The sequence below is a fragment of the Olea europaea genome, chromosome 23, assembly GCF_002742605.1.
Source record: "Olea europaea var. sylvestris chromosome 23, O_europaea_v1, whole genome shotgun sequence".
NCBI lineage: Eukaryota > Viridiplantae > Streptophyta > Magnoliopsida > Lamiales > Oleaceae > Olea > Olea europaea.
In genome coordinates, this window is record NC_036259.1 from 9125747 (window position 1) to 9138311 (window position 12565).

Consider the following 12565-nt stretch of genomic DNA (forward strand, 5'->3'; position numbering starts at 1 on the left):
TGGTAGTGGACCGTAAAAATTTTGATAATTCATTCTTTATTGTAGGGGCGTGTCTTCAAAACTACTGTAATTAATTTAGCGATTCATTACTATTACTTATTAAATATTTTTTTATATGAAAACGAAAACTGACTTGTGTATTCAAATTATGAATATATTTTGTTTGCAATGTTTGATGTTTATTTTCTTATTTAGGTATATATTACTAATTTATATGATTCAAATCTAAAAATTCAAGAAAATGAAATTAGATCCAAATCAAACCAAATCATAACCGAACGGGTCGGTTCAATTTGGTTTCATATCTTTAAAAAAATCATTTGGTTCCATTATCAAAAAAACCATTGGTTCATAATTCGATTCGATTTTCTTGGAACCTGAACAATATGGAACCATGTCAACCCATGTGCGTAATCATCTTTTAATTATACACATCCTATGTCTCTTTCAATTTTGCCCCCCGTTTGGCATCTATTTAATTCCATTCCATTTTTTCTTCTTATTTTTAACCATACAATATTTCATAAAATAATATTACACATAGATTGAAAACTTTTCTTTCTTTATTAACTATTCAAATTTCAAAAAAATACTATTCCACCCATTTTCATTTCTACAAAATGGGGACCAAACGGAGTCTTATTTCACTTATGGATCAAGTTTATAGCCCCCGTTTGGTCCCCATTCTTGTCGAAATTTAATGGTTGGAATAATAATTTTTTGAAAAATGTACGGTTAAAAAAGAATGAAAAGTTTTTTATGAAAGATCGTGTGATTGAAAGTAAGAAAGAGAAAAAGAATGAAAATGAAAATGAAAATGTGGTCAAACCGGAGCAATATCTACATATTCAGATAAAATCCATAATTTTTACGGTTATTTTGTACCGTACGAGTTTACAGCACGTGAGGGGACTCACGCTGAGCTGTAACTGAACTGTAATTTTTATCCATTCATTATTCATATAATTTCCAAGACTTTCTAGCTACGTCAAACATCAGTACAACTTATCAACTTAGGGGAAGTTGATTCGTTGCCCGCTCTTTTTACTGTCATTTAGAATCAATTCTGCATCAGCACGACCCTGATCACCAACTCTGGGCTTAATTGGTACTTTCAATATACCTATATACAGAAGGGAAAATCTTATACAGATACCTATATCTATATAACTTTTTTTGGGGAGTCCGTAAAATTCTTTGCAGAAAATGGCTCACGGCGCAGTCGGTTTTGTTGGGTTGGATGAAATCACTTTGGATTTGGCGGCTGCTCTTCTCCATTCTGGCTATGCCGTTCAAGCTTTCGAGGTTTGCCCAATTTCCTTTTAAATTACTAGTTTTCGATTGAAAAGTCAAATTTTATTTTGTGTTTTACTGGGAAAACCATAGAAGCGGGTTTCAATAAAGATAATTATATGATGCTAAGTTGGTCAACTCTATAATACTTTTTGTTTTGTTTGTTTTAGTGTTTTGTTCTGTCACGTCTCGATTTAATTGAATCTTTTTGGGTGGTGTTTGGTGATAGGTATTGAATAGATTATAGATTATATCTTTATATGATCTGAGTTCTTGTAAGTAAAATTTTTAAGTAGTTTTGCAGTCTTTTGATGCAAATCTTGAAATAAATCCATAATTGGTGGGGATAAGTAGTGTGCAGCATAGTCTGAAAAGGAAAAAAAAGGTCCAACATATGAAAATTTCGAAGTGGAAATAATTTGTTACTTTAACAGTTCACTAGGGAATTTAATTGAAGGGATTGGATATTTATCAAACGCAATTATTAGCTAGATTCACATGTAATTATTTTGAGTCGAAAAGTTGCAACTGTTGCAGTGACTAATCCTCCGTTTGGAAAGAATTTATAAATAGCTAGAAATGAGTGACGGATAAGTAAATAGTACTAGTGGATCATTTAGAATGTGTAGTTGAAAATAAAGTTCAACCAATTTATAAATGACTTATAAATCTTCCAAAAGGAAGCTAATACTTATCATAATCGTCGCTTTCTTTTTTCGACAAAATCAGCTTTCTTTTGTCTACAAAATCAGTTTTAGTTCCTTGAAAATTGGTGCATATTTTTTGGACCATGTTTGCTTGTGCTTAAAAGTTACGTTTCTAAATCATTCTAGAAAAGTAACTTTTGTTAGTAGAAAAGGTAATCTAAAAAATAATGTTTTGTTAAATAAGCAACTTAAAAGTATGATTGACAATTTATTTATTTATTTATTTATTTTTTGCATTTAGGGTCCATTTGATTGTAAAGTCAAATTTGGGTGGAAAGAAAATGAATTTCAAGAAATTGAATTGCATATAAATTATTTTACTGGGAATTGTCAATTATTGTGTTTGATTGGTATAATTTTTCATGTGAAAAATGTTGAAATAAAAGTTTTTTTGTGTTTATTTGGCTTTGTTTTACATGAAAATTGTCAATTAAAGGGATATAATTTACTGGTATTGGGGATGAAATTTATTTCCATTGCCAAAAAAAGCCAAGAAAATCATCTATTTTTTGTTGTTCGTTTGACTTTATTTTACATGAAAATTGTTAATTATAGAAAAATAAAGCCAAACGAACACCAAACATGAAAATTGTCAATTATAGGAAAATATTTTTTACAATTAAGGATAGAATGTATTTCCATTGAAAAAAAAGGCAACAGTAGCCTAAAAAATCAATTCTCACCAATATGGTGGGAATTGATTTTCAAGGAAAACCAAGAAAATGTCTAGGTGGCAAGAAAACCAATTAACTGGAAAAAAATGCTATCAAACAGCCCAAAAATGGAAGTTGGAATTTGAATTCCATTTTCCATGAAAAATAATGGCATATCAAACAGGCCTTTAGATCATGTTTGTCTAAGCTTGAACGAAGCTTTCTTAAGCTCTTTTCATGGCAGTTTTGCGTTAGTACTACCCCAAAAAAAAAAGCTTAAAAAGGAGCCAAACTCCACAATTTATGGAATTCACAATTCCCACTTGGGATCTCCTTGAATGAATGTAGTTTTCCATAAAAGACTTAATTAGTTAAAATGTTTCCGAGCATTTTCTTCAACTAAATATTAGAATCAAAACAACTATTCTTGTGCACCTCAAACTAAAAGGGTATCATTCGATTTAATAAAAATGATGATATAAAATTTTCACATTTTGCCCCTACTTGATGTAGATAAAAATCAAATTTTAGTATCTCTTGACAAAATTTAATGAAATGTGTGACCAAAAAGTTGAAAAAGTTGAGATCTTATGAAATGTGTGATTAAAATTAATTGTCGATTTTGACTTGGATTTTTAGCAACTTCTTAATCTACCAAATAGGAGCTATATTTGTACTATTTAAGGGACGGTTTGTATGAGCTGTTGAGAGAAGAAGGTTAAACATCGAATAAAGTGACAATTAATTTCAATGTATTTGGTCATTTCATGCAAGATTGGATTGGACTCAATATGTAGAGTGACCTAATTATCACGGAAAATCGGAATAAGGGTAGAAGGTAAGAGATTGATTCTTTGACAAAAATGTTGCAACCATGTCAACTCACTAGTAATACTAGCCATTGCCTTATATTCTGTTTCGCACTTGATCTTGCTATTACAGTTTGTTTTTTTACTCTTCCAAGGTACAAGATTACCACTGAGAAAAGTATAGAAACAAGTAGTATACCATCTATCTCAAAGAGATCCTACCCAATTTGTAGCTGTAAACACTTCTACTCTAATATGTCCATTTGGTTTGTACAATAACCTAAGACCTATAGTCTTTTTCAAGTACTAAATAAGTCGTATCATAGTTTCCTAATGAGGAATTTGAGGAGCATCCAAGAACCGACTACTGACACTAACTACATGGAAAATATTTGGTCTTATGATGGTAGCATAATTCAATTTTCCAACCAAACAACGATATTTACCAAGTTTTCCAAACGGTTCTCCTTCATCCTTCAAAAGTTTCATATTAGGATCCGTGGCAGTATCAACATGACGAGTTCCAAGAAAACCTGTCTCTTCTATTAGGCCCATGTTTGTTTCACATTCTTTCCTCATTAAAATGAAAAATATGACTGTTATCCATTACATTAAGCCATCAAATTTAAATTTCTATCTCTTGTATGGGGTTCATAACGACTATATTTTTCATTCTCATTCTTATGAAAATAGGAAACAAACGGGGCCTAGGTTATGTACATACTTTCTTTGAGATAAGTTAATACCTGCCCAAGGCCTAGCGACTTCAATACCTAAGAAATATTGAAACTTGTCTAGATCTTTAGTTTGAAAATGTTGTTGTAGAAATTGTTTTAATAGGACAATTCCTCATGCATCATCGCCAGTGATTACAATATCTATATATAAATTACAAGTATAACATGACCTACGCGAGTTTGTAGATAAAACATCTGAAGACCAAATTCCATAACATGCTCTCAGAAAATTTCCCAAATCATGTCCTTGGTGATTGCTTTAATCCATACAAAGTCTTTTTCTATTTACAAACATAGTTCTGGTAGTCCCTCTGAGCAATAAACCCAGGTGGTTGCTCCATATAAAGGTTCGTGCAAATCACCATAAAGGAGGGAATTCTTAGCCCCCGTTTAGCCCCCTTTAAAACTCTTCACTTTAATTTAATTTTTTCTCTCTCTTACTTTCAACCACACAATCTTAAAAAAAAATGCTATTCCTCCATTATAAATCCAAATAATGGGGGCCAAATGGGGCCTTAATATCTAATTGAAATAGTAGCCAACCAAGATTAGCAGTAATAGAAATCAAAACGCGAATAGAAGAGATCTTAGCAACTGGAGAGAATGTTCCATCATAATCAATACCATAAGTTCGTGTGTGTAACCTTTAGCAACCAATCGAGCTTTCAATCAATCAGTAGTCCCATCAGGATTGAATTTAGGAACAAAAACCCATCTAATATCAACAGATTGTATCCGAGGTGGTAAAGGAACGAGATCCCAAGTCTTATTCTCCTGCAAGGCCACCATTTCTAATTCAATAGCCTTTCGCTACTCTGGATCAGATAAAGCTTCTGTTACTATCTTAGATACAAAAACACTTGAAAGTTGGTATGTGACACAGAAAAACGATGATGACAACGAATCAAAAGTGACTAATGGCTTATAGGATGTTTAATTACACAAGTATGTTTACCTTTACGTGAGCAATGAACGATGACTCAAGATGAGAAGAGATGACGGGTGCAAGATCTACAGATGGCAAGGTGATGGATGGGGCCGCAGATGTTGGTGGCTTAGATCGTCGAGTGTAAACTTGTAAATGAGGTAGTGGTTCCTCATGAGGGGAGGACAAATCTTGTGTAATAGATGGAGACGAGTCTCGTTTTGGAAAAATACCAACGGGTAGATATGAAACGGGTAAGTTAATAGGACTTGAGTGAATTATGCTGACTTACTATGATTAGAAAAATAGGGTGTGGACTCATTGAAAGTGATATCTGCACTTACAAAATTGTGTTGTAGAGAAGCAATGAAGCAATGATATCCCTTTTGGCATGCGATTAATGAGATAGAATGCATTGAGGACGACATCACTCCAAAAGGGTTTAGGGATATGCATATGACAAATGAGAGCACGAATAACATTTAACAAATGACGATTTTTTGCATTCTGCAACCACATTTTGTTGGGGAGCATATGCGTATGATATTTGATGACAATGCCTCTGGAAGAAAGATACGAGGTAAAAGAAGCAAACATATATTATTTGGCATTATTAGACCGCAAAATACAAATTTTCTGATTAAATTGAGTTTTGATCATAGTGCGAAAGATTGAAAGATAGAAAGTAACTTAAAACGATTTTTCATTAAGAATAACCAAGTCATACGGGAATAATTATCCACAAAAATGACAAAATACTAATATTTATTAGATAAAATATTGATTGGTCCCCATACATCAGGATGAACGAATTAAAATAGTCGAGAAACACAACAAACAGTTCTTAAAGGAAAAGACACACAGTGATGCTTGCTAAGTTGACAAGCTTCACACTCAAGAGAGGACACATTATGAAGACTAATGACTTGATGTTTCAAAATGAAAAGAGAAGGGTGATCAAGACGACAATGTCACTGTATGAGTGAAACAAAAGACTTAAGGGCTCGAGGAGAGACTGGTGAAAGATCCAGGTAATACAAGCCACCAACTTCATTCCCTCATACCAATCATCATCTTTGTCTTGAGATCCCGAAAGATACACATAGAAGTATAAAATGTTATAGAACATTGAAGAGTTGTGGTAATCTTACTAATAGACACCAAACTAAATGGAAACCTAAGAACATGAAGGACAATTAACAAATCAATGTTCGGATTAAGATTAGCATTACCCGAGCCTACAACACTAGTCTAGAACTGTCAGCAAGAGTGACATATTTGAAAGATTTAATAGGATGATAATGAAGAGAAGTAGACGAACCAGTCATGTGTTCGGTTGCTTCGCAATCGATGATCCATGGATAATGAGAGGATGATAAGAGACAATGAGAAGTTATAGTAGCCGACTGAGCGATAGTGGCCATAAAAGTGGAAGTGGCCTGCTTGTGAGATAAGAACGTGGCATACTTATCCCGTGGAATGGACATGAAATCAGACTCCGGTGTTGAAGTAGAGTTATTCATTAATCTAGATTTGAGTTATCATCCTAGGTAGATAAGACCTGATTGGCCGAGCCAATAGGTTTCCATATAAATTCCAAAAATAATCAATGGAGTGATCGATATGGTCATAGTTAGGGATGGCAATAGGGCTTGTCGGCTTGGGCCGTCGTGGCTCAGCTCGAAAAAAGCTCGAGTCCGGCCACCGGCTCGAGGCTCGGGCTGAGCCCCATTTTTAGGTGTCGGTCAAAGTCCGAGCCGGCCCGTGTGGCTCGCCGGCTCGGGAGAATGGAGCATATATTTAAAAAAAATTAAAGGCAGCGTGTTGCTGCCAAAAATAGGTAGCAGGTTGCTACCCTGCCTTTTTATTAATAAAAAAAATCTAAAACTAAACAAAACCCTAGCCGGCCCGGCTCGGCTCGAAAAGGTCCGAGTCGAAAGCTCGGGTCTAGCCTAATTTTTTTTGCCAAGCTTTTGCTCGGCCCGGCTCAGGCCCGAAAAAAAGTTACGAGATTTTGCCCGAGCCTAGAATTTCGGTTCGTTGACATCCCTAGTCACAATGAGAACATTTTCGAGGTTTACAATTTCCCGAACGACTACTTCCTCTAGTGTCTCGTCCACCCCGAGAGTTAAAACCACCTCCGCCGCGTCCACTCCAACTGCCACGTCCACTCCAAGATAAGCCACCTCGAGCAATAAAAGCAGAACGATTGCCAGAAATACTAAGTGAAGAGTAGAGCGCTGAATACGAGAGAATATTTCTACAAGACTAAGAAACTCTTTCCTACCTAAAATCTGTGTTTGAATTGCTTTAAACTCTGAAGGAAGGCTGATAAGGAATTTAACAACATTAATGTCTTCCTATTGTTTTTCATAACTTTCAAGTCAATGGAGAGAGATTGATGCACATTTTTCTCTTTGCACATAGCCAAAAGCTTATTATAATATTCAACGAAGCTAGAGGAGCCCTTTTCAAGTCCAAAATATTGTTTAGATGTCTTATAAATTCGAGTAATGTTTCCAATGCCAGAATATATGCATTTGAGATGTTCCAAATTTGCTTAGCTATAGACATATAAAGAGATAAGACCCGATATGAGGCTTAATACTGCTCATTGTAAGTTCAATGTTGGCGTTATCCTCTTGATCCCGTTGATCATTGAGAGTAGAATCAATGTCTGGGGACTTAGCAACAGGCCTGTCTAAGAGCAGGTGGTTAAATAAGCCCTTACCATGCAAAAAGAACTCGACACACCTAGCCCAATAAATATAATTTTTTTTTCATTTAACTTTTCAGGTATCATGGGTCCAGTCAGATTGAAGATCTCCATCTTGGATGACATGATCCTAGCCATACAAAGTAGTATTTGAGTAGAGAATAAGACAAATAACAACTGCAAACAGGCTCACCCCAAGATAAGTTAATAGCCCAACATTATCTAGAGCCCAAAAATAATCAACCCACAAATTAATAATCGAGATCCAAAATAAAGCTTACAAATTGGGGCCCAACAAAATTCAATCTTGCGTTGTAAAACCTTTCTTTAATATGCGGGAGAGCAATATGTTGAAGTATTTAGTTTGTCCTCTATCATATTCTTTCTGCTATAGGTTTTGATAATTCTAGTCTTGTGGTTAACTAGTTCTAATTGCAATCGAGCTAGTTTTGATTGTGCTCAATTTTTAATTAAGTGAGGCCCTAAATAATCAACCTGTTTGCCAAGCAACAGACTTTTTTTAGGTAGTTTACAAGAATTATTGGTACTTAAGGGTGGTTACTTAAAGGTAACTAGGGTAATCCAGAAAACTAATACTGGATGTAGTGTGTATTTTATGGATTTGGATCCTTGTATAGAATGGTTGAAATCTCTATTAAGTTTCATTATTGTTCTGTTTTTCAGAATATAAGTTCAAAGAATTTTCTTTACACGTGTACTTTGATTTATGTGGAAGTTCTAAGGTATGGGCAAGACAATAATTATAGTTGTTCGTGCATCTAAAAGTTAGCATTATCCATGTACGTTTCTACCAAAACTATTTCGTACGTGTTCTTAGTGAACAAAGAAAAGAAAATATATTTCACTCTTTTGATTGTAAATAGTGCAAATATGCAGCACATAGTGCAAATGTAAGTAAAGCAAATGTTGGGAAAGACTTGTTCATTACATAGTATTGAAGATCTCGTACTTATTGGGTATGGATCATTAACGTGCTTTTAGCAACTGGACATTATGATATGAACATGCTTAGCAATATCTAACAAGTTTTTTCAGTCACCTTGTTAAGCGTGTAGGTGTCATGTTTGGTGCTGAGGTGATAACTTTATTTGACTGACTTCGTTTTGGTTCTTTGGGAAACGTTTAAGCTATAGCATAGAATAATGTCTTTCTAGTCTGGTTAGTGTACACAATAGGAATGTTTTTGGTTGATAATTATTAGCATCACAAATGAACTGGTTACAACATCAATTTTCGAAGGACTCCTGAAATAGAGGGAGCTAAGAATTTTGTGAAAACCAGAATGAATAAAAATACTACTAGCATAAAGTTAAAGTTGGATGAGGTTTGCAAGTCATCAAATTAGCATTAAAGTTGATCATCTAAAGTGCTGAAGTGACATGTAATTGACCTACATCTGAGACTGGTATTATTGTCTGATTTTCATAAATGCTTACAATTTTTACATTCGCAGACATCCAGTCCTCTGCTGGATGAGTTCTCAAAGCTAGGAGGCAAAAGAAGTGCCAATCTGATGGAGACAGGAAAAGGTGAAAATACTAGTTCTGCCTTTTGCTGCATTTTTGTCTGTCGTTCTCCTTATTTTCAGAATATCGGCTTCTACTTAATCTCGCATCTTACAGTTGTTGCGGCAATCAAATTGATACATATATATTTTTTCTTTCTATGAATAGTTTTCATAATGATGTACTGATCTAGGACGTATCTTCCTTTCTTATGGTAGTTACTAGGATGACTTAAAGGTTTTGACAATTATGGCATTTAACTGCAAATTGTGGAAGTTCTTAACTAAGAAAGAATGACACTGCAAGCACACAGTCATGTACGCATCCTGGGTGATAAAAATGGAGAGATTTTTTTTCGAAATGGGCCTGAGTCGGGCAAATCATGAAGGCAGCTGGCGTAATAGGTCTCATTGAACAGAATGGGGTGGATATTGACGAAGACATTGAAAAATTAATATGTCATCACGACAGTTATAAACAAAACACTGTTGCTGTCTTACATCAATCAAGTTCTGTAGTTAATTTTCAGAAAGAGAACAAGCAAAACCCTGAATATAGAACTGGTGACATAAGGCCATGACTAAATGAAAATGGCGCTATATTATGGTTCTGTATTTTCAAACCTACTTTTAGATGGTTAGATCTTTCTTCAATAGCCTTCTGATGTCTTGCTCATGTGTAATTTTCATTGTTATTTCTTATGTTTTTCCTTTTTTTCTGTCCTGCAGGTGTCAGTGCTTTGGTTATATTGATATCTCATGCTGATCAAATAAATGATATTATTTTCAGTCAAGAGGGTGTTTTAAAAGGTTGCCTTTGAGCTTTTGAATGTAGTTTAAGTTAATAGTTGGCCCCTCTGATTAAGAGGCACTGATAATTCTTTTCTGAACATCCAGAATTGCAGAAAGACACTGTTATTGTTCTCCATTCTACCATAAGCCCGGCACATATCCAGAAGCTGGAGAGGACTCTTACAGGCAACTTCTTTATATGCTGATTCCCTGTTCTGTTACCTTTAGTAAAACGTACTAGAATAATTATCTATTCTTTTAAATATACGTTTGCAACCTCTCTTCAGAAAGCCATTGTGAAGTTTACCTATGGGGATTCTGACATTACCTACCTGCATTTCTCAAGTCTTAATTTTCATTTTCCTCCCTTGAGTTCAGAAACTCTGTTTCTCATTTTTATAATGAATTTGATGAAATAGCACCCATCACGTTGGTTTAATTCAGTTTGCGTCAGCCTTGCCTATTTTCCATTTGAAGTAGCCCCAGATCACTTTCAACCATGTTGATCAAAATGATTAAGTTTAATGACTTCACCCATTTTTCTTGTAGTCCTTAGACCTCTTACTGAAGCATCATTTCATGTTTTATTATTTACTTATGAACAAAATGATGTACATATTACCAAAATTCAAACCATATAGTAAAGACAACAAGTAATAAAAAGTCAAAATAATAAATGAAAAATATTGCTTCAAAAAATTGTTTATTTGACCAGAAAGAATTTATCATCCATTTCATTTTGGCTAAGAAAACAGCGTTAATATCAGACATGTTGTACTTTGAAATTCCTAGTTATATATTTCTAGAAATGGGTTCGGTTCCCCATTGTACCTGATAAAAATTAAAAAAATTGATTCTACATTATTGTTTGACACATAACATGACTACATTATTTTTCACACATCCTTTATGATTCATGCCTTTTCTATGCTTAAATCCATGCGTTTCTGTCTCTCCAAGCTTCATTCTGATGCAATTACGCATTATTTTTTTAATCCAAAATAGACGTATACATATTGTCCTTCTAGATTGCCTAGTTTCTTAGTTGCCTTTCCTTTCAGCCTCTTTCATCCTTCCGTCTCCCTTTACAGGCATTGGACGTGCAAGTTTCATCTTCCACTCTAGTATAAAGGCTTATTTATAGTTTTATATTTCAGTTTCTAATCATTGGATCCATGAAGTAGGTGTGCCAATTAATACTTTTTTTTATGCGTTTATGAAGTAATTATACTGCTAACCCCCACCTCCATAATAAAGTTGGGGAAATAATCCAGTCTATCCTAAAAAGTGAAATAAGATAGATGATGACATTGGTTAATGCATCTGTCCAACTTTAGTTCTGTTAATCGTGACTGAATTTACTGCCTCAATATGTGTGTGTGTGTGTGTGTATTAAATGGTTTGCTTTTGCAGAGGATTATAAGATGGATTTTGTTGTTGACATGTATGTCTTGAAGGCAGTATCAGAGGTTTTGAATGGAAAAGTGATGGTAAAAACGTGGAATTATGTTTTACTTAAAGATTAAATATACTTTCTTCTATCATTTGATGTACAGAATGGCTGTTGTTCTTGTCATTCAGATTATATCTTCTGGAAGATCAGAGTCCACCTCATGTGCACAGCCTATTCTTTCTGGTTCAGTCTTCTTTTTTCTTCAAGTTGTTTTGAAGCAGTTTTATACTAAAAAATATGGGAAAATGCTTCTCTTAAATATTCCTCACACTTCTTATTGCAACTGTTGTGATATGAGCAGCCATGTGTGAAAAACTTATCATGTTTGAGGGCGAACTTGGTGCTGGAAGGTGTGCTTTCTTTGACTTCATTTCTCCTGCTCTGTTTAGAACAAGAAATTATGTTTGATTTAATCATTGATGATGATAGGAGATTTCATAAATTAATATACTGTCCAAGTACATACCTATAATATTGTTGCAGATAAAATATATATAATTTTGCCCTTGTTTGATTCCCATTATTTTCAAAATACAATTTTCTCTCTACTTTTCAATCACGCATTTTTCAATAAAATAATATTATATGCAAATCCAAAACTTTTTCTTATCTTTTAAACTACACATTTTCCATCAATCTACTATTCCAAAATGCATTTTTTTTTGCTAAAAATGGGGCTCAAACAAGTCCTTAATATTCTAGTTGCAACTATATCTATGATCAATGTAAACGATCTTGGAGCTTGAATCTTATGTTTTCTAAAATAAGCTTTTTATTTCCCTTTGCAGTAAATGTAAAATGGTAATTGAGCTCCTTGAAGGAATTCATTTTGTAGCTTCGCTTGAGGCCATGTCTCTAGGTGCTCAAGCAGGGATTCATCCATTTATAATTTATGATATCATCTCTAATGCTGCAGGAAATTCATGGTGAGTACACTCGTATAATTGCTTCATCC

General features: G+C 34.2%; 1 protein-coding gene across 2 annotated transcripts in view; it reads left to right on the top strand.

Annotated features, from left to right (window-relative positions):
* Positions 1-977: 977 nt before the first annotated feature.
* The window catches only part of LOC111372317, a 33674-nt gene continuing 22086 nt past the window's right edge, over positions 978-12565 (top strand). Inside the window, exons 1-9 of one of the 2 annotated variants that reach the window (XM_022994596.1) lie at positions 978-1108; positions 1204-1305; positions 9315-9390; positions 10095-10175; positions 10263-10343; positions 11571-11647; positions 11739-11793; positions 11912-11960; positions 12399-12536. In XM_022994596.1, the coding sequence (XP_022850364.1) occupies positions 1207-1305; positions 9315-9390; positions 10095-10175; positions 10263-10343; positions 11571-11647; positions 11739-11793; positions 11912-11960; positions 12399-12536 (656 nt within the window). In that variant the 5' untranslated portion in view covers positions 978-1108; positions 1204-1206. Of the gene's footprint in view, positions 1306-9314; positions 9391-10094; positions 10176-10262; positions 10344-11570; positions 11648-11738; positions 11794-11911; positions 11961-12398; positions 12537-12565 lie in introns of both variants that reach the window. The other variant, XM_022994595.1, reaches the window with a different exon arrangement.